General features: G+C 50.6%; 1 protein-coding gene across 5 annotated transcripts in view; it reads right to left on the reverse strand.

The window, feature by feature from the left end:
• Positions 1–22,015, reverse strand: part of map4k3a (mitogen-activated protein kinase kinase kinase kinase 3a) — a 45,664-nt gene extending 23,649 nt beyond the window's left edge. For all 5 annotated transcript variants that reach the window (XM_061086815.1, XM_061086812.1, XM_061086813.1 and 2 more), the window contains exons 1-12: positions 21,781–22,015; positions 5,065–5,122; positions 4,245–4,335; positions 4,057–4,121; positions 3,867–3,922; positions 3,535–3,582; positions 3,143–3,185; positions 2,875–2,947; positions 2,215–2,346; positions 2,065–2,127; positions 1,817–1,898; positions 1,551–1,667 (exon numbers count right to left, since the gene is read on the reverse strand). In XM_061086815.1, coding sequence (XP_060942798.1) covers positions 1,551–1,667; positions 1,817–1,898; positions 2,065–2,127; positions 2,215–2,346; positions 2,875–2,947; positions 3,143–3,185; positions 3,535–3,582; positions 3,867–3,922; positions 4,057–4,121; positions 4,245–4,335; positions 5,065–5,122; positions 21,781–21,915 — 963 coding nt within the window. In that variant the 5' untranslated portion in view covers positions 21,916–22,015. The remainder of the gene's footprint in view (positions 1–1,550; positions 1,668–1,816; positions 1,899–2,064; positions 2,128–2,214; positions 2,347–2,874; positions 2,948–3,142; positions 3,186–3,534; positions 3,583–3,866; positions 3,923–4,056; positions 4,122–4,244; positions 4,336–5,064; positions 5,123–21,780) is intronic.
• Between the last annotated feature and the right edge of the window lie 350 nt (positions 22,016–22,365).

The following is a 22,365-nucleotide window of genomic DNA, read 5'->3' on the forward strand; positions in this document are numbered from 1 at the left end:
AAATGTAAACTCAAAACACAGCAACCTCAAAACATGCTTGTAGAAAACAAACCAAGGTTGCACAAAGAGAATCAAAACTCAAAATCTGCAGCTGAGAGAAACCAACTGGTTTGTAGCTCATGGTTAGTAACTGTAATGGCAGAGGTGGATAAAGATGGCTTCCACAACAGACCCCACCCATCCCATAATGCATCCTGTATTTCCAAATGAAGAGATGAAGTAATTTAAACTGTCTGAGACTTCCAGTACAGTTTGACCTGGATGTTCAATCTAAGCTGCATTCTGATAATCTGCCACACGTTGGAAACCATCTTTATGAACCTGGACACGTCTGGATTTCCCAGCTGCTGTCGTCAGAACCAGAATGAAAACCTACAAAACCAATATGGCTGCAAGGCATCTGAAGAGCGTTGTCATGGAAAGTGACCATAGTTTTGTACAATGTGTGCAGGGTAAGTGTGTGTCATTTATAAAGTTTTCATTATCCATTAATATGCAGTTTATGCATCAGATTAATTGATCAAGAGTGAGAAATACATTTTTTGTTACAGACTGTGGTGATGTTATGAAATGTCAGGTTCTGTTTGTCCAACAGTCTTAAAACCAAAGACACTCACTTCATTATCAAGTGAGACAAAGAGAAACATGAGAAATAATGAACATAGTGTTGCACTCGATGCAGATGAACTGACTCATCAATTAACTAATCACTGTGGATATGATCTGTAATATTCCGTCATAGTTAATTGAGTGAAGTCAAATTGTGTTTGTGTGATTCAGGAGCTGATGAAGTGATGCCTGGCACGTTGAGGTAATTATGCAATCGCCACGGTAATCCATCACCGGTCTGAACACAACATGCCAACGTCAGTTTCCATGGCAACACCCGTCAGAGCTCATCTGAATGAAATCAACTTTCATTCATTCAGTTCTGTGGTTCTCCTCCAAGTCAAAAAAACAGAAAAGCAACACAACCGATGCCATTGGTTTGTTAGAATGAAATCACTGCAGACACCGCAGCCCACGCCGGTACCTTCCTCCGGGCCGCCAACCGGGGGGCGCGCCGGGCACCGGGGCTTATGGGTAGGAAATGACCCCGGTACTTAAACTGAGGGGGAGGTGGAGAATAGGGGGGGCGGAGACAAAAAGAGAGAGAGAGAGAAGAGAGTGGGAGAGGAGGAGAAGAGAAAGAAAAGGAGGGAGGAGAAGTGCTGCAAGGAGGAAGAAAGAGGAAGAGGAGCAGAGGAACATAGATGAAAGAAGAAAAGCACAGAGTCAAAGAAAGGGAGGAAGAGGAAGGAGGGGGTGGAGGAAGGACAAAGATCAGAAAGATGAGTCACACGTGAGAGGGAACAGAGGAACGTCGGCTGAGGTGAGAGAAGTCAATTTAATGAAGGAAATAAAAACCGTCAAGGACAGAAGAACAATGTTGAGCAGAAGGAAAAGAAGAAAAGAAGTGAGATCCAGCAAAAATATGATCATTCCTCTGAAAACACTTTTAAATCTTCTCTTTGGAGGAAGCTCAATCTCAACAGAAGGTCAAAGGTTACCTCGGGTTCGGGGTCCTCGTCGTCGAAGTCGTTGAAGGTGCTGTGGTCGGGGTTGTTGGATTTGTCCAGCAGCTCGATGGCCAGCGTCCTGCTGAGCGGCTGGGACACAAACGGGTGCTGGACACCAGAGGGACGGACAATCAGAAGGAAACGAGAATCAGGTTATGTTTCAGAAATAATTTACCACTGAAGCATTGTCTGAATAAATTGTCTAATCTTAAACGAATCTGTTTGTGTTTGTGTGACAGTGTAGTTTAATGTCTGACCTGCAGCAGCTTCTCAGCTGTGGGCCTCTTCTTTGGGTTCTTGGTCAGAGCAAGTTTGACAAAGTGGTGGAAGATATTTGTCCTGTTTGTGCAGCAGAGAAAAGAACAGAAGAAGAAGAAGTTAACTTTGCGCCTGTGGTAACCAGAGAGTCACAGATTGATTAAAGTGAGTGACATCAACAGTAGGTTTACAGCAAATGCATCTCATCAGTACAGAAAGACCAGTGAGTGACAGGTGGGTCTCTTACCAGTGGGGTTTATCTTTCAACTTGGGAGGCTGGAAGTTGCTCTTGGTCATTAGGAACAGAGCCCTGTGGGGACAGACCAGAACATGAGGATCCACGGCTTGCTCACGCTCACACACACACACTCTCTCTCTCTCTCTCACACACACACACCTCATGGGGTGCAGGTCGAACATGGGGGGCTGTAGCTCGGCCAACTCGATTGCAGTGATGCCCACAGCCCAGATATCACAGAGCTGGTTGTAGCCTCCTTTCCTCTCCACTGCTGCGACCTCTGGAGCCATCCTGCAGAGGGAGACAGGAGGACGGCGGGACAGTGAAATCCCCAGAAGGACGGACTGGGAGTAAAACGTGTGCTCATTTCCACTAAGCGCAGAATCAGGTTAATTAAACAGCTAAATACAAGAGCAGACCTGGAATTTTCTAACAGTATTTCCCTGCAGCGGCAGAGAGTTCCCACCACGACCCAGTTGTACAACTCTGTGACTTCTCCGTGACCTCAGTTGTGTTGGACTCCCTCTGGGGAATACTACTCATTCCTGGTTGGTTCAGGTTTTGAGAAGAAGTGAATACTCTGGTTTCACTTCAGCTGCACAAAAGGGAAACTTCAGCTAATGCAATAAATGCATGAAATCCAGAAGTGAATGCGATAAATGCACGAAACATGTTGGACGAAGAACTTCTGGTATCTTTCTGTAGCATGAACCATGAGACAAATTCCTTCATTCTGTAACTTATCAACTTCCTGCACGTTCTCCAGCCGAGTGGAGGCATCTGCATCTCGCATGCCTGAGGAAAATAAGCACAACTCACCAATAAGGAGTTCCAATGAATGACTTCCTCTTGGCGAGGGTTGCTGTGATCTGGGCCGATACACCAAAGTCAGCTAGGGAGAGAGAACGGGGTCAGAGACGAGGTAAAAACAGGGAGAAGAGAACAGGAGAGAAGAATGAAAGTGAGAATAAAACAAGGGAAGGAGTAAACGAATAGAACAGAAATTATTACACAAAGGGGAAAAGGAGAGCGCGTAAACAAGGCCGTTCAGCTTCGGTCTCCTGAAGCAGAAGCAGGTTCCTCTCACCTAGTTTCACGTAGCCGTTGTCTGTCAGGAGGATGTTGGCTCCCTGTCAGGAGACAACACAACCATCACACTTCAGATCACATATGAAATGGATCAATATGAAATGTGGATCAATATGAAATGTGTCTCCAAAAGTATTTGGGGATCAAGTTTAATTGTTAATATTGCAGCAGCCTGTGCTCTTACTCCAGTTTGATGAATTGACAGAACACATATTCATGGTCTTATGTAACAGAGATAGATGTTTTTAAACTTTCTGTGGATTTGAAAACAATGTGAGAATTCTCAATATGTCCACTTCCAGACATATGACTCACAGGAAGTACAGTAGACTTCACAGAACCATATGAAATGTATTTCTCATATTCCAAACATTTAACCCCAAAACTCACCTTGATGTCTCTGTGCATTTTGCCTTTGTTGTGTAGATAGTACAAACCCTGAGGACAGAAACTATATATTAAAATACTTGCAAAAGGAAATATTAAAATTTTTAAATAATCATGAAATCCATATGCCTGGTAGAATGGATGTATTTGAGTTAGCAGCTAGAGCTCAGCAGAGGACCGCTCTACTAAAATATGCTTCTCTGTTTATTCCTAATAATAAACGTACCAACAATGATATGAATACAGTGTTATGATATGAATACAGTGTGTATGATATGAATACAGTGTGTATGATATGAATACAGTGTTATGATATGAATACAGTGTTACGCTACCTGCAGGGTCTCACGTGACATGTAGGCGATCTGTGACTCGGACAGAGGCCCAGTGACTGCAGGAGGGAAACAAGGACACAGAGAGAGGGAAGGACACGGAGGATGGATATAAGAGTTCTATAAATAAATAAACAACACAGTTAATATCAAAGTGTGTGTGTGTGCTTGTGTGTGTGTGTGTGTGTGTTACCATGATATATGTCCTGTAGAGAACCTCCTCCACAGTACTCCATACTGATCCATAACTTATCTCTCCTGCACATACACAATAAACAGTTCATCTCAAAACACACATGTAAGCTGTAAATGCAAAACACGGTAAAATGGAACTTATCAACAACATGCACTTTGATAACAACCATAACTTAATACACTTACCGGAGATAACTTCCAAAATAGGCAACAATGTTGGAGTGTTTACAGTCTTTCATCATAATAATCTCCTGCTGGACGACAGCAAAGTCCTCACCTGCAGGGACAACATGTGTTAAACACAAACACACACATCATATTAAAGTCATAATCTGGTATCTTTATGCTTGATCTGGTTATTTACAAAGCCACAGAACAGAGAAGTGGATTTGTATTGAATTAAGTGTATCCACAGTGTGTGTGTGTGTGTCTTTGTGAGGAACATTTATGAGCCTAGAACCTACGGAGTGAGGACATTTTGGCTGCTCCTCACTTTCTGAGGGTTGAGACTTGGTTTTAGGGTTAGAACTAGGGTTAGGTAAGGGATTTAGTTGTGATGATTAAGGTAAAGGTCTTTATTTGTGTGTCAATGAGTGTCCTCACTAAGAGAGAAGTACAAGTATGTGTTAGTGAGTCTAAACGATGGCGGGCAGACTCGTAGCAGCCGGTTCCAAAGGATGAAGAGCAGCCGAGCGGGTTTCAACATATTTTCCTTTTTTAAATCCCACATTTAAAGACCTTAATTATTTGCTAGCAGCTCGATGGAAGTTCCATACTTCCTGGGACCTACACTGCTTTGTTTGTTTTCTTTTCATTATTAATATGAGCAGGAACAGAAGATGGAAAACAGATGAAGGGACGGAGAGTTAAGTGATGGAAGGAAAAGTCTCTATACGTGTAGGAGGGTGAAAAAAGAGCCTGATGAAGGAAAAAGGCCGAACGGAAAAAGAGATGAGAGGAGGGAGAGAAAACCAGACGACCACAGAAAAGAGACGAGAACACTCACCCGGTTCCAGTTTGATGACTTTGATAGCAGCCAGCTCCCCTGTGTTTACATTGCGAGCCTGAAGGGGGGGGCAGAGGAGAGAAAGGGAGTGAGGCTTTGAACCAAAACTCATTCTGGTCAAAGTTATTCATGACACTTCAGCATAGAGCCCTGATATGAGTTTCCCTTTTAAAACCTACATCTGCCCTCGGTGCAGAAGCAGAAAGGAACAATGACCTGGACCAATGACGTCACAACAGGAAGTCATCACACAGGGAACTGTTCCAATCAGATACAAGCTGGGACACATTCACACTTATTCTGTTTACCTGACAATCATCAGGAAGGGGAGTAACGTGTAGTTTAGTGTTTGGACCCCTGCAGTGAAGCTGGAGCTGTAATCAGGACTTGTCTGAATGACTAGATCTGAACTAGAAAATAAAATGCACAACTTCTGAACATGAGAAACTAATTAAAGTCATTGTAATGTACTTGCCGATGTATTTGAGGCCTATTGGAATTTTTAAAACTCTGCATCAGCATCTCTATCACTTGGGCTGTTGTATTTTGTTATGAATAAATGTTATTTCTGTTTCACTGCTGAAGGCGGTTTCGTCTCATGTCCTCACAAGCCAGACTGTGACAAACGCAACCAGAAAACTAAATGTGACCCAACATGTTGTTTGCAGTAGAAACAGTCAAATTCGTTCACAACATATCAAACGAGGAGGTGACAGAGAGAGAGAACGTACGGCCCACAGCAGGAAATCAACACTTTGCCTTTATTCCTGAAAAGCCGACATTTGTGTAAAAGTGTGTCTCTGTGATCCAGAGGCTGGATTTCTATTAATAGTGGACTGTGTTGACTTTGAGCAGCAGCGGTGCATGTCGGGGCGCGAGTTGAATTCTATATGAAACCAACATGAATAAAACATGACATGGTTTTCAGAGGAGGCTCGGTACTGCACGGCCAAGAATGTGCAAGTACGACTGTGTGACATTACATAAGTCAGTGTGAGAAAATGGGAAGGAGAGTGTGTCACAAGGAGAGAGAGAGACAGAGAAACAGTGAGCGAGAGAGAGAGAGAGAGAGAGAGAGAAAAGCTTTTTGAAGTTAACTGATAAAACTGTGAATTTCAACACCAGAGGCAAAGCAGCAGCTTCAATATCTTTTGAGTTTCTTCCACAGTAGTTGTTTGGTTTCACTCCCTCTAGTCGGACAGAAACTCCCCCCCACCCCCCACCCCCCCCATACCCTGATCCTTGCTGTGGCCTTGCTCCCATATTTACCCAACTCGCTTACAGACATGTTATCTGGTCACTTCATTCATCAAACCTCTATCACTGGAGAACTTTTCCATTTTCAAAATCGAAAACGTATAGATTTTCATAGCGAGCGTTTCAAATTCTCATTTGTTTTATGCTATTAGATTTAAACACAGAGTTAATTTCTTATATTGAGTAAATAAATAAGTGTCTTCAACAGTTTCTTATGAGGTTAATGAATTCCAGAAAATGACTTGAGGTGAGAAGATATTAAAGAAATCTCTCCGAGCGTTTCCCCTTCATTAGCAGGACAGTATGTGTGAAACAGAGACAGAGACAGAGACAGAGACAGAGACAGAGAGAGAGAGAGAGAGAGAGAGAGAGAGAGAGAGAGAGAGAGAGAGAGAGTCACTAAGCAGAGAGCCAGGTTGGACCTGAACCTGTCCCGCTGAGGATACGAGAGAAGCTTCGAGGTAGAAATAATTCAGGATCAGTTCAGCGATGCGTGATGTGAACTGCAGAGTCAGCAAAAGCAGTGACCACCATTAAAGTGAAGGAAGTTAGTGTCACAAACAGAAACCGACTTCCAAAACAAGACGGCAGAGGACTGTCAACACAACAGCACCGAGGAGACGATATATAACGTAAACTCAGGGACAACTACATGAAAAAACCCACTATGTATAGAGAGTTTCCTCTCAAGTGAAGACGAGCAGAGGCCGAGGAGGAAGGACAGGGACACCAGGCCCCTCCAAAACAAAGCCATGACGTGGGGGGGGGGGGGACAACGAGATACAAAGAGACGCAAAGAGACGAGGGGACGAGCGAGGCCGAGACAGAGCGTCTTCAGTCAGCAGACAGACCAGAGATGAGTCATGGAGCTCAGAGACGATGTTACTGGTTACAGCACACAGCCTGACTGACTGACTGAAGGGCTGAGGCATGCCATCTGCTGTCACTGGGGGGGGGGCAGGGTGGGGGGCAGGGGGGTTTGAACACCAGTCGCCCGAAACGCCTGCTGCACTGAAGAGCCCTGGAGCAACAGCCTGGGTTCCTCTCTGAAAACCATTACCTCGGCAGGCTCATGCATTCATGCACATTAAAAAGTCATAAATGAGAGACGGGCGTGAGAAGAAGACCAGTGGAACCAGCCCAGTAACAAGGGACCCTGTGATCACGTGGACCAATCAGAGACCACCATGAGGACTGTACACAAACTTCACCTGGCTCAACACAAGTGACACATTTTTCAGTAACTTACAATAGTCAAAATGATGATTTAAGTTACTCGTCCCTGAGGCCTAAAAAACAACAATCTTTACAGCGTAGTCTCACTCAATAGGTCGTCAGGGCCCAAGAGGTCAAGGGTCAAGGGGTCCAGAGCCTCTCTATGAAGGGACTGTTGAACTTTCTCATTGGGAGGTCAATCAGATGACTACAGGTCAACACACAGCAACCACACAGACACAAAACAACCCAGAGAGGTTAACAACAACAACAATAACAACTAGGAGAAGTGTTTGCAGTTGAAATTATGAAAAAATCAATTACAAGGAGACGCAAAATCCACGTTTTCCTTCACTTTCAGACGTCTGTGACAAAGGGCCCGAAGTCTCAAAACCCAGCACTGCTTAACAGTGTTTGACACTCGGCAGAACTTACGTAATTTGACATAACAACAAAAGTGGCTGATTAATAAAGAAATGCACACAAAGTGAGAAACAGTCAGAGGAGAGAGTTGCTTCAGTGAACAGTGCTGGCAGATCAGCAGAGGTAAGGGAGAAACTTAGCTGACATTAACACCTCCATCAGGCAGTGTGTGTGTGTGTGTGTGTGTGTGTGTCTCTGTCTGTGTGTGTGTGTGTGTGTGATGCACTCAGCATATGGTCAGCCCAGTGGAGGATCAGTGTAGCATTTCACTCTCTACTCTCTCTGACCATGACAACAAACAAGTGACCTCAGCAGAAGCTGCTCAGCATAATAATCATCCCACTCAGCTGCAGGCGCTCAGGAACTATTCACAACTGAAACAATAGAGAAATAAATACACATGTAGATAATGTGATTTCATTTTAAGGATGTTTTCCATTTTATTTCACTCAAACTGAATTATTGTGGTTTTCATAGCAGCTCTGACTTTACAGTTAATCCACCTGACACCATTCAGTGTGTGATTCTACTCCTGGTGTGATGAGCCAACTCCCAAAAGGTCAGAGGTCATGCTAGTGTGGGGGTTGTCTTGGTGATGGTCATACTAGTGGTGTGAGTCAGCAAATATCACCAGATTATGTTAACATTTACTGTACTGATTTGAATGTTAGTACACTATAATTCAACTTAATTTGACTTTATTATACAGAGTAAATGTAATGATATTGAAAGAGTGCCTTTGTATTTGTATTAATTAGAATGAGGGCGGGTGCCTAGAGCTGCTCTCTCAACCCATCACTGGAAAAAAGAATAATATCCCTTTGACTAACATCATGTATGGAAAGTACCTGCGCGAATTAAAAGATGCAAAAGAATGAGTTTTAAGTTATAGAAATCTTGAATCTCTCCTTCATTCACCTCACAATGGTTTGGCCCAGTAAGTTCCAGGACTGAACCAACACACACCCACACACCCACACAACATATCTCATCGTCAATCAGTCTCTTGACATGTTAGAACCCTCACTAATGGGTTGACCCTGTGAAACACACAGGTCCAGGTCCAGCAGCCCAGGGACCCAGGCCTGGTGCTGGACCTGTGAAACACACAGGTCCAGGTCCAGCAGCCCAGGGACCCGGGCCTGGTGCTGGACCTTTGAAACACACAGGTCCAGGTCCAGCAGCCCAGGGACCCGGGCCTGGTGCTGGACCTGGACCTGTGAAGCACACAGGTCCAGGTCCAGCAGCCCAGGGACCCGGGCCTGGTGCTGGACCTGGACCTGTGAAACACACAGGTCCAGCAGCCCAGGGACCCGGGCCTGGTGCTGGACCTGGGTGTGAGGGCGTCGCCCGGGGCCTCGGCTGCAACAGAGCTCGGCTGTTCACTGCTTTTCATGGGATCTTTCCAGGAGATCTGAGGCTGCAAACAGGTGACTTTCCAGACACAGCCACACTCCTCTGACCTTTGAGGAAATCAAAGCATTGAACCACGACCAGCTTCTTACTTAACAAGAGAATGCAGCTTTTTTTCCCGATTGGGCTCAAGAAGCAAACGGATCCATTCACAACCTGAAGAGTCCACATGCTGCCGGGGCCCTCGGTCAAATCAAGACAAGGAACTAGCTCTTCTTTAATTTATCATCTTATCAATCCTTTCTAGGAAGAGAGGGATCAACACTTGCTCTCTATCACAGCGTGCAACCAACAAACATCCTGTAACTATAAGAACGGAGTTAAAAGAGCAGGATTCAATGTGTGTAAGAACGGTGTTCACAGCTAAACCATTACAGAGCAGGAGAAACAGTGGAATGACAAATATCTTAAAGGTATCTGGTCTAAGTGTGGGAACAGATTGTGTTGAGTTTACTTTCGAATGTCAGCCTCATGCAAACAAGTTTAAAATATGAACAGGTGCATGTTAAAGGTATTAATGTGACCGGGAGCTTTAATGGGAGTTTAAATGTTCCTTGTAGAGTAAATCATTTATTTGGATATGTTGAGTGAGGTGATTGACAGCAGCAGCTTCTGTAACTGAGTGTTAAACCTGCTGAGCAGAAGCACAATGCTGTAAATATGTGTGTGTCTGTGTGTGTGTCTGCGGGGGAAGGCCACAGACTCCTTGACACCATTATTTCTTTTGTGTTGACCCAGCATGCAGAGAACACACATACCAGCACCGTCTGTACACAAGACATTTTCCAAAGCAACATCAGCCTATTGCACATGTTTTGTTAATTATATTTCGTACCGAAGCAAATGCAAGCGACAGGATGTGTCAACCTACTTTATTAACATGGTGCTTTAAATAGCTGGTCACACCCTGGCTCAAAATAATGTGAACCACTCCGCACCAGTCATGTGTTGACATTGTTAAACACACTAAGTGCTCAGAGCAGGAGATAAACAAGTCGGCTGGGACATCAGACTAATGAACTTAAAATACTCAAAATTAACATTAACATTTTAGAACATTCAAACTTTTCTGCACTTTTAAAAAGGAATGGTGTTTAGTTAACTACACAATGGAAGGCCTGTGACTTGATGTAAAGTTGCTTCAGAAGTTTGTTGTCACTGGTACATCTGGTTTTGTCCCATGCCAGTACAGTGTGTCACTAACTAGTTATCAATATGTCACTGCACCAAAGGAACACACACAAAACCCTGCACAGCACATTACTTGTACTTGTCAGACAGGAGCCCTGGGTGCCAGGACCAGGACCAGGACCAGGACTCAATGTCCCCTCTTGAGTCCAGGCCAGCGAGGATCTCTGGATCCTGACTACAGGACCAGGACTGCGTGTCCACCTCGGACAGAACACAACTGGAAGGAAAACAGGATGATTGTGGGCCCGCAGATTCTACTGCCACTGCACCGCCATCTGTCCGTGTGTGTGTGTGTGTGTGTGTGTGTGTGTGTGTGTGTGTGTGTGTGTGTGACGGTACAATCATCTGGTTAGTGTGTGTGTTGTGCCGCAGCGCTCTGCTCCATCGTCTTCCTCTGCTGGAGCATGTGGGAAACAATAGGACACGAACACACACACACAATCACACAGGGAGGAAGTGAGGATTCGTGCATTCCTGGACCATGGCTGCCCAGCTGTCCCCCCCCACACACACACAAACACACACACACACACACACAGGTCTCACCAGAGGAAACAGTCACCATCACTAAGTGTATTACTGTAAAGAAGTCTTAAAAACATTAGAAATATATGGATGCTTAAAAATACACGTTGACCCGATCTACGGACGATGGTCTTCAGCTTCACTTTCATGGATGTTTGTCTTGGTATCAAACCAAAGCTCATAAGAAAAATCTTCCCCTTTAAATGTGAGACAGCTTACATGTTGATGCTGTTTCAGGGGATTCAAATATGAAATTCATCCAACACGTTCAGCCAAATGTGCCGTCTGATCATGTTATTTTTATTAATGTTGATAACAAGCCTCCAGTAACCATGTCAGCCTGAATACAAAAAGAGAAGTCACCAAGGGACGGGTAGCAGCATTTGCCCCTGACGTAAAGTCCAAAAATACCCCGTGGCCTGGAGTGTTTCAAGAGGACACAACAAGGCCACTGATATTGATTTGTCATGAACTGATCTGTGTCCCCAGGGAGGACAGTCGTCTTCCTCTGCCGCCTCCATCCGACGCCACGAGCACCGTCAACTTGACAAAAGTACTGTGTACTGGTGAGAATCAGAGGTATGCCAACGTTAGAAAAGATCTCTTACTGTTAGTTGTTAAGTGATCAGAAGATGAACTGGTCGCCAAAAGGCCTAATGTATATAAAAGCAATACCATTGATCTGAACCCACATTTGGCCGAGGGCTCAGACATGGCAGTGGACAGGAGGTCACAGTGAGATCCTGAAGACCAGAGGGAGAGGACTCGTGGTACGGTTTGTACTAAACCCACTTGGACTGGAAAAGGAAGTATTGGCAGACACTGGAGGGGGGGGTGCACTGTGCAGCCACACCTGCACAAATATGACCTTCATGGAAGAGTCACCACAAGAAATCTTTTCCTGCTACCTCAGCAAAAAAAACCAGGACATTTGCAAAGCACCAGTGAACTGCTGAGGTTAAAAGGAGAAAGATCCACAAGAGAAGGTTTGAGAGGAAGCAGGTGCATCGTCTCACGTGAAGCACGGAGGTGAACGGATCCGGCTCTACGGGTTGTGGTGCAGCCGGTGGTGTGGGGAACATTTCACCAGTAGAAGAGCTGCTTGGCACTAACAGTCCACCAAACTAATCGTCAGTGAAAACCTGTGGACAGACCTCAGGTGCTTGTAAGAAGGGCCAAACGTCTCATGGACCTAAAAGTCTTTTGCAATGTAGAAAGTGTAAAAGTACAAGAGTAACTTCAGCTGTTGCAGTTTTTACATTTACACCCATGGAGCCGGTTTCCAGAGAAATGAATTGAGCCAATTCTTAGTGTTTTATCTCTTATGGCAAACCCTGACAAAGCAGGACTGCAAAAGAAAGAGTGCTGCAGCTCCCCGGCTCCGCCAAGAGAAAGAGACAAATCAATACAAATCCTATCTGAACTGTCGGTGAGGGAGCCGGGCGGTTCCAGAACGAGAGCCGGCCGGTTCCAGAACGAGAGCCGGCCGGTTCCAGAACGAGAGCCGGCCGGTTCCAGAACGAGAGCCGGGCGGTTCCAGAACGAGAGCCGGCCGGTTCCAGAACGAGAGCCGGGCGGTTCCAGAAGGAGAGCAGGAGAGCCGGCCGGTTCCAGAACGAGAGCCGGCCGGTTCCAGAACGAGAGCCGGCCGGTTCCAGAACGAGAGCCGGCCGGTTCCAGAACGAGAGCCGGCCGGTTCCAGAACGAGAGCCGGCCGGTTCCAGAACGAGAGCCGGGCGGTTCCAGAAGGAGAGCAGGAGAGCCGGCCGGTTCCAGAACGAGAGCCAGCCGGTTCCAGAACGAGAGCCGGCCGGTTCCAGAACGAGAGCCGGGCGGTTCCAGAAGGAGAGCCGGGCGGTTCCAGAAGGAGAGCCAGCCGGTTCCAGAAGGAGAGCCGGGCGGTTCCAGAAGGAGAGCAGGAGAGCCGTCCGGTTCCAGAACGAGAGCCGGGCGGTTCCAGAACGAGAGCCGGGCGGTTCCAGAAGGAGAGCCGGCCGGTTCCAGAACGAGAGCCAGCCGGTTCCAGAACGAGAGCCGGCCGGTTCCAGAACGAGAGCCGGGCGGTTCCAGAAGGAGAGCCGGCCGGTTCCAGAAGGAGAGCCGGGCGGTTCCAGAAGGAGAGCAGGAGAGCCGTCCGGTTCCAGAACGAGAGCCGGGCGGTTCCAGAACGAGAGCCGGGCGGTTCCAGAACGAGAGCCGGGCGGTTCCAGAACGAGAGCCAGCCGGTTCCAGAACGAGAGCCAGCCGGTTCTAGAAGGAGAGCCGGCCGGTTCCAGAAGGAGAGCCGGGCGGTTCCAGAAGGAGAGCCGGCCGGTTCCAGAAGGAGAGCCAGCCGGTTCCAGAACGAGAGCCGGCCGGTTCCAGAAGGAGAGCCGGCCGGTTCCAGAAGGAGAGCCAGCCGGTTCCAGAACGAGAGCCGGGCGGTTCCAGAAGGAGAGCCGGCCGGTTCCAGAAGGAGAGCCGGCCGGTTCCAGAAGGAGAGCCGGCCGGTTCCAGAAGGAGAGCCGGGCGGTTCCAGAACGAGAGCCGGGCGGTTCCAGAAGGAGAGCAGGAGAGCCGGCCGGTTCCAGAACGAGAGCCAGCCGGTTCCAGAACGAGAGCCGGCCGGTTCCAGAACGAGAGCCGGGCGGTTCCAGAAGGAGAGCAGGAGAGCCGGCCGGTTCCAGAACGAGAGCCAGCCGGTTCCAGAACGAGAGCCGGCCGGTTCCAGAACGAGAGCCGGGCGGTTCCAGAAGGAGAGCCAGCCGGTTCCAGAAGGAGAGCCGGGCGGTTCCAGAAGGAGAGCTGGCCGAACGAGAGCCGGGCGGTTCCAGAAGGAGAGCCAGCCGGTTCCAGAAGGAGAGCCGGGCGGTTCCAGAACGAGAGCCGGGCGGTTCCAGAACGAGAGCCGGGCGGTTCCAGAAGGAGAGCTGGCCGGTTCCAGAAGGAGAGCCGGGCGGTTCCAGAAGGAGAGCAGGAGAGCCGTCCGGTTCCAGAACGAGAGCCGGGCGGTTCCAGAACGAGAGCCGGGCGGTTCCAGAAGGAGAGCCGGCCGGTTCCAGAACGAGAGCCAGCCGGTTCCAGAACGAGAGCCGGGCGGTTCCAGAAGGAGAGCCGGCCGGTTCCAGAAGGAGAGCCGGGCGGTTCCAGAAGGAGAGCCGGCCGGTTCCAGAAGGAGAGCCAGCCGGTTCCAGAACGAGAGCCGGCCGGTTCCAGAAGGAGAGCCGGCCGGTTCCAGAAGGAGAGCCAGCCGGTTCCAGAACGAGAGCCGGCCGGTTCCAGAACGAGAGCCGGCCGGTTCCAGAACGAGAGCCGGCCGGTTCCAGAACGAGAGCCGGCCGGTTCCAGAACGAGAGCCGGGCGGTTCCAGAACGAGAGCCGGGCGGTTCCAGAAGGAGAGCAGGAGAGCCGGCCGGTTCCAGAACGAGAGCCGGCCGGTTCCAGAACGAGAGCCGGGCGGTTCCAGAAGGAGAGCAGGAGAGCCGGCCGGTTCCAGAACGAGAGCCGGCCGGTTCCAGAACGAGAGCCGGCCGGTTCCAGAACGAGAGCCGGCCGGTTCCAGAACGAGAGCCGGCCGGTTCCAGAACGAGAGCCGGCCGGTTCCAGAACGAGAGCCGGCCGGTTCCAGAACGAGAGCCGGGCGGTTCCAGAAGGAGAGCAGGAGAGCCGGCCGGTTCCAGAACGAGAGCCAGCCGGTTCCAGAACGAGAGCCGGCCGGTTCCAGAACGAGAGCCGGGCGGTTCCAGAAGGAGAGCCGGGCGGTTCCAGAAGGAGAGCCAGCCGGTTCCAGAAGGAGAGCCGGGCGGTTCCAGAAGGAGAGCAGGAGAGCCGTCCGGTTCCAGAACGAGAGCCGGGCGGTTCCAGAACGAGAGCCGGGCGGTTCCAGAAGGAGAGCCGGCCGGTTCCAGAACGAGAGCCAGCCGGTTCCAGAACGAGAGCCGGCCGGTTCCAGAACGAGAGCCGGGCGGTTCCAGAAGGAGAGCCGGCCGGTTCCAGAAGGAGAGCCGGGCGGTTCCAGAAGGAGAGCAGGAGAGCCGTCCGGTTCCAGAACGAGAGCCGGGCGGTTCCAGAACGAGAGCCGGGCGGTTCCAGAACGAGAGCCAGCCGGTTCCAGAACGAGAGCCAGCCGGTTCCAGAACGAGAGCCGGCCGGTTCCAGAAGGAGAGCCGGCCGGTTCCAGAAGGAGAGCCGGGCGGTTCCAGAAGGAGAGCCGGCCGGTTCCAGAAGGAGAGCCAGCCGGTTCCAGAACGAGAGCCGGCCGGTTCCAGAAGGAGAGCCGGCCGGTTCCAGAAGGAGAGCCAGCCGGTTCCAGAACGAGAGCCGGGCGGTTCCAGAAGGAGAGCCGGCCGGTTCCAGAAGGAGAGCCGGCCGGTTCCAGAAGGAGAGCCGGCCGGTTCCAGAAGGAGAGCCGGGCGGTTCCAGAACGAGAGCCGGGCGGTTCCAGAAGGAGAGCAGGAGAGCCGGCCGGTTCCAGAACGAGAGCCAGCCGGTTCCAGAACGAGAGCCGGCCGGTTCCAGAACGAGAGCCGGGCGGTTCCAGAAGGAGAGCAGGAGAGCCGGCCGATTCCAGAACGAGAGCCAGCCGGTTCCAGAACGAGAGCCGGCCGGTTCCAGAACGAGAGCCGGGCGGTTCCAGAAGGAGAGCCAGCCGGTTCCAGAAGGAGAGCCGGGCGGTTCCAGAAGGAGAGCTGGCCGAACGAGAGCCGGGCGGTTCCAGAAGGAGAGCCAGCCGGTTCCAGAAGGAGAGCCGGGCGGTTCCAGAACGAGAGCCGGGCGGTTCCAGAACGAGAGCCGGGCGGTTCCAGAAGGAGAGCTGGCCGGTTCCAGAACGAGAGCCAGCCGGTTCCAGAACGAGAGCAGGAGAGCCGTCCGGTTCCAGAACGAGAGCCGGGCGGTTCCAGAACGAGAGCCGGGCGGTTCCAGAAGGAGAGCCGGCCGGTTCCAGAACGAGAGCCAGCCGGTTCCAGAACGAGAGCCGGGCGGTTCCAGAAGGAGAGCCGGCCGGTTCCAGAAGGAGAGCCGGGCGGTTCCAGAAGGAGAGCCGGCCGGTTCCAGAAGGAGAGCCAGCCGGTTCCAGAACGAGAGCCGGCCGGTTCCAGAAGGAGAGCCGGCCGGTTCCAGAAGGAGAGCCAGCCGGTTCCAGAACGAGAGCCGGGCGGTTCCAGAAGGAGAGCCGTCCGGTTCCAGAACGAGAGCCGGGCGGTTCCAGAAGGAGAGCCGGCCGGTTCCAGAACGAGAGCCAGCCGGTTCCAGAACGAGAGCCGGGCGGTTCCAGAAGGAGAGCCGGCCGGTTCCAGAAGGAGAGCCGGCCGGTTCCAGAAGGAGAGCCGTCCGGTTCCAGAAGGAGAGCCGGGCGGTTCCAGAAGGAGAGCCGGGCGGTTCCAGAAGGAGAGCCGTCCGGTTCCAGAAGGAGAGCCGGCCGGTTCCAGAAGGAGAGCAGGAGAGCCGTCCGGTTCCAGAACGAGAGCCGGGCGGTTCCAGAACGAGAGCCGGGCGGTTCCAGAAGGAGAGCCGGCCGGTTCCAGAACGAGAGCCAGCTGGTTCCAGAACGAGAGCCGGGCGGTTCCAGAAGGAGAGCCGGCCGGTTCCAGAAGGAGAGCCGGGCGGTTCCAGAAGGAGAGCCGGCCGGTTCCAGAAGGAGAGCCGGGCGGTTCCAGAACGAGAGCCGGCCGGTTCCAGAAGGAGAGCCAGCCGGTTCCAGAACGAGAGCCGGGCGGTTCCAGAAGGAGAGCCGTCCGGTTCCAGAACGAGAGCCGGGCGGTTCCAGAAGGAGAGCCGGCCGGTTCCAGAACGAGAGCCAGCCGGTTCCAGAACGAGAGCCGGACGGTTCCAGAAGGAGAGCCGGCCGGTTCCAGAAGGAGAGCCGTCCGGTTCCAGAACGAGAGCCGGGCGGTTCCAGAAGGAGAGCCGGCCGGTTCCAGAACGAGAGCCAGCCGGTTCCAGAACGAGAGCCGGACGGTTCCAGAAGGAGAGCCGGCCGGTTCCAGAAGGAGAGCCGGCCGGTTCCAGAAGGAGAGCCGTCCGGTTCCAGAAGGAGAGCCGGGCGGTTCCAGAAGGAGAGCCGGGCGGTTCCAGAAGGAGAGCCGTCCGGTTCCAGAAGGAGAGCCGGCCGGTTCCAGAAGGAGAGCCGGCCGGTTCCAGAAGGGGAGCCGTCCGGTTCCAGAAGGAGAGCCGGACGGTTCCAGAAGGAGAGCCGGACGGTTCCAGAAGGAGAGCCGGCCGGTTCCAGAAGGAGAGCCGGGCGGTTCCAGAAGGAGAGCCGGACGGTTCCAGAAGGAGAGCCGGCCGGTTCCAGAAGGAGAGCCGGGCTCAGCAGCTCCTCAGATGTTTCTTCTCTGCACAGACGAGTCCGATGGTAAACATGAGCGTCTGTGTGGTTTGTGCTGCAGCAAAGGTGAGAGAAAGGTTGACGTGAAGCCATGAAAAGTGAGAGGCTTAAATCACTCGGTTCTGTGAAGAAAAGTTGTGTTTCTGTCACATAGTATCGACACATAACTTCAGATTTGTGTTTATGAATATTAAATCACATGTGTCGTTGGTGTTCTGTCAAGTAATCCCGGGGGAGACACTCGGAAACCGTATTTAAATTTGTCTTCATTTGGATGGGAAATAACAATAAGTGATAATATTAATTATATATCGCACAGCCCTAGATGCTCAATCTTCCTTTATGTCCCCCCCCACTGCACCACCTGTGGGGTGTTTGTCCAAATCAAGCCCGGAGCCGCTGGAGAATTTCATTAGTCAGTGTTTAAATGTGAGCTTGTGATGCTCCTGAATGACCTCGGAGCTGCTCAGGTATTTAACTCCCTGCTCAGGAAACATTCCTGCTGGAAATGACTAAATAATTAAATGGACCAGTTGATTATCAGCGTTTGCTCTTGGCAAACGCTGATATGATTTCATGAAATCATATCAGCAGCTCTTTCACAAAGCCCAAAGATATCATGTTGACGCCCGCTTTGGAGGATTCAACCTGTGTTCCTGGAATCCAGAGGCCTGTCGCACCTCCAGCCAATCCACCTCCGTCAGAGTGGAACCCGTGCAACACACACAGGCAGGCCCACAAACACAAAACAAGCCTGCAGAGTTCACACTTTGTTTCCTGCTCACACATTCCTGTACGAGCCACAGATTTTCACACAGCGGTAGAACCAAATATAGGCATCATTGAGGTTTCAAAAGTGCCCTGGTCCTCAGAAGCACATCCTTTAATCCAGAGGTTTCAGGTTTGAGCCGCTCCAGTGTCCTTCAGCCAAACGTTCATTACCGTGAGAACTGCATCGGTTACATCATAAATTCATTTCATCTACAGTTGTTCAGCCTGTGTCAATGGCTGCCTGTGCCATAACTTTTATAACTCTGTTGTGTTTGTGTTTGCACGAGTTGTGTCCTGTGCAGCAGTTTCTAAGAGCAGCAGTAATCAGCTGCACACTCCGAGCTGCTGACCTGTCCAGCAGATTGTCTCAGATCGGTCTCAACCAGGCAAGATACTGAACCACAATTAGAAACACACATGGCTGCAGGGAAGGGTCATATATGGGAAAAATACACAAAATGCAGAAACAATGACAAACTGTGTGGTATGTGGGACGTTGGTTTGGAATTATTGCAGCAATGTGTTCAAGAATCATCTCCGCTCTTCAGGATCTTTCAAGTCCCAGTAATTACCACAAAGAGTCTGGAGGTTAACCAAACATCATCTAGTCCCATTTAAGGGTTTAATGAATCTCCACATTGCGAAAAGTCTCTGTGTGTGTGTGTGTGTGTGTGTGTGTCTGTGTGTGTGTGTCTCTCTCTCTCTCTGCAAATTAAATTCCACAACAGGGTGATTGCTACACAAACAGCCACGGAGCAAAGGGGGAGGATGTGTAACTCACTTAACCCGACTGATACACACACCGAGCTGGTGTGATGTGGATGGAACGTCTCAATCATGATCCAGAAAGAAAAATCACTTTAATATTCCAATAAGTGTTTGTTTATCAAACCTCTGCTTCTTCTGAACTTAACATAATTGATGTATTTTTATACCGTATTGTGCTTAAATGATATTAAAGTGGGACTTGAGCCGCCTGAATCCTGCAGCATCACTCCACAGCTTTCTGCAATATTATGAATATTACATGACACAAAGTAGAAAGTCCAGAATGGGAAAGTGCCGGTCGGACTTCAGGGAGAAAGCAGATCTACGAATGTCCTGATCATCCCCATCATCTTGCCACTGCACCTTATCTACCTATTTATCTTGTGTTTCTGTTTTTATTCTTTCTACCTCAATATATTGTATTTTATTCTATTGTATTGTATTTTATTGTATTCAAATATACCGTCTGCTATGACGACTTAATTTCCCTTCGGGGATGAATAAAGAAATCTATCTATCTATCTATCCATCTATCTGCAACCACGACTTCAGAGAATACCAGTTCAAACCGGTGAGTGGGCCACTGCTGCCACGAAGAAGTGGAGCGTGAACCGGAGCTAAAATCTCATCAATCAAAGTCCCACGAGTAAAACAGTGACGTGTATCGTACGTGAGACTTGTTTCAAAGAGTGGAACTAGTGTCGCTAATCATAGAACTTGTATTAGAACATTAAATCATCATCATCTCCACCGGAGAAGTTACACATCACGACTATTTGTGCGTTGGTGAGAAGGATAACGTAAAGACTACTTGACAAGTCTAACTAACCCTAATGAGGCAAGGGGTGTTCAGCTGCAAAATGACACTTCACCACTAGGTGTCACTAAATCCTACACATTGAATATGTTGTTTTTAAAAAGGCAGTAGAACCACACTGAGCGATACACACATCCCAGGTATCGATGGAAGCCTCTGTGGTGATCGTGGGACCTAACTGTAGTTCACGTGTTCTCCTGCAGGGGGACTTCACCTTTCTGTATCATGACAGGACCCCTGCTGTGTTTCAACATGAACTCTAACTCATGATCTTTAGAGTTCAGTTCAGCGTGTGATCCACAAGGTGCTGCCCCCTGTGGAGTGATGGAGCCCAGGAGCTGCTCCCTGTCCAGGGGCCAGGCTGGACCCGACCCGGGCCCCGGGGAGGGGGGGCCAGGAGATCCACATGAACCAGTCTGCACAGACATGATGGTCCCAGCTGCCCCATGAGCCCCTCCAGCTTCTTACTGGTGCTGGGACGTGACCAGCAGGAGGAGTGGAGCGGCCTGTTGAGCCACTGGGAGCTACTGGGAGTTAATGGGAGTTACTGGGAGCCACCGGGAGTTACTGGGAGCCACCGGGAGCTACTGGGAGCCACCAGGAGCCACTACGAGTTAATATGAGCTACTGGGAGTTACTGGGAGCCACTGGGAGTTAATAGGAGCTACTGGGAGCCACTGGGAGTTAATAGGAGCTACTGGGAGTTAATAGGAGCCACTGGGAGCTACTGGGAGCCACTGGGAGCCACTGGGAGTTAATAGGAGCTACTGGGAGCCACTGGGAGTTAATAGGAGCTACTGGGAGCTAATAGGAGCTACTGGGAGCTACTGGGAGCTACTGGGAGTTAATAGGAGCCACTGGGAGCTACTGGGAGCCACTGGGAGTTAATAGGAGCTACTGGGAGCCACTGGGAGCTACTGGGAGTTAATAGGAGCTACTAGGAGCTACTGGGAGCTAATAGGAGCTACTGGGAGCTAATAGGAGCTACTGGGAGCCACTGGGAGTTAATAGGAGCTACTGGGAGCTAATAGGAGCTACTGGGAGCTAATAGGAGCTACTGGGAGGCATTGGGAGTTAATAGGAGCTACTGGGAGCCACTGGGAGCTACTGGGAGCTACTGGGAGTTAATAGGAGCTACTGGGAGCCACTGGGAGTTAATAGGAGCTACTGGGAGCTAATAGGAGCTACTGGGAGGCATTGGGAGTTAATAGGAGCTACTGGGAGTTAATGGGAGCCACTGAGAGTTACTAGGAGCCACTAGGAGCTACTGGGACTCGTCAGACCAGGTCCCGGGTCCCGGGCAGCTGTCAGTCCGCCTCACGCACGCAGACTCACGCACGCAGACAGCTTTAACTCGCCCCGCAGCGTTTAACGGGATTACAGATAAACCTCCGTGTTGCCTCAGCTCGACTCTCGGGTCAGACATCTGCCCGCGACTCCATACAAAGCCCCGCTAGCTTCTCCATGCTAACTGTTGGCTAACGGCTAGACGTCTATTATCGGACACGTCTGCTCGATGCTAACAGCGGCTCCTCATCACAACACGATGCTAGCCGTGCACGCGCCTCACGACAACAACACGATGCTAGCCGTGCACGCGCCTCACGACAACAACACGATGCTAGCCGTGCACGCGCCTCACTGACTGCTCATCACAGTCCTCTGACGCAGCAGACGTTGCGACATGAAGGTTGACGCTAAAGCTAACGCTAGCTGTGTGTGTTTGTTGTGTGTGTGTTGTTGTGTGTCTGCACTGCAGCAGTGTTACAGTTGGAACGTGTTGCTAACGCGTGAAATCACAACAACAGGCTCCAAACAGCTGCGTGTCCGACCATGGAACCCGTTCAGATCGCACACTGCATCAGGAAACGTCAGCACGGATCAGTGTGGACCCGGGCGGGCGGGTGGTCCCGGTGGTCCCGGGTCGAGTCCCCTCATGTCAACACCCGCGGGACTCGAACTGTGACTCCGTCCCACCCGCCCTCCTCCTCGCTGTCCGATCATGGAACCCCCGCTCCGCAGCTCGTACCTTGTACACATCTCCGTACGTGCCGCTTCCGATCCGCTGGATCAGCTCGAAGTCCTCCTGCGGGTTCCTCCGGGACAGGTCCCCGCTGGCCTGCATCGCGTCCTTCCTCCGGGACACGTCCCCGCTGGAGCTCATCGTGTCCACCGGAGACTCAGGGGCCGAACGGAGCCGGACGACGAAGGAGAAGCGGATCCGAGAGGAGACGTCACAGAGCCCGAGTCCAGTGAGGATCCAACATGGCCGCCGCTGCGCAGGGAGGGTGCGCAGTGGAGCCGGGGCCGACACTTCAACTGCTCCCCTGTGTGTGTGTGTGTGTTAGAGTGTGTGTGTGTGTGTGTGTGTGTGTGTGTGTGTGTGCGTGTGTGTGTGTGTGTGTGTGAGAGAGTGTGTGTGTGTGTTAGTGTGTAAGTGTGTGTGTGTGTAAGTGTGTGTGTGTGTAAGTGTGTGTGTGTAAGTGTGTGTGTGTGTGTTATGAGAGTCTGTGTGTTAGTGTGTATGTGTGTGTGAGAGTGTCAGAGAGAGTGTGCGTGTGTGTGTGTGGGTGTGTGGGTGTGTGTTAGTTTGTGGAGTAAAACTGCAATCAAC

This window comes from Limanda limanda, chromosome 15 (genome assembly GCF_963576545.1).
Source record: "Limanda limanda chromosome 15, fLimLim1.1, whole genome shotgun sequence".
In the NCBI taxonomy this organism is placed as follows: domain Eukaryota; kingdom Metazoa; phylum Chordata; class Actinopteri; order Pleuronectiformes; family Pleuronectidae; genus Limanda; species Limanda limanda.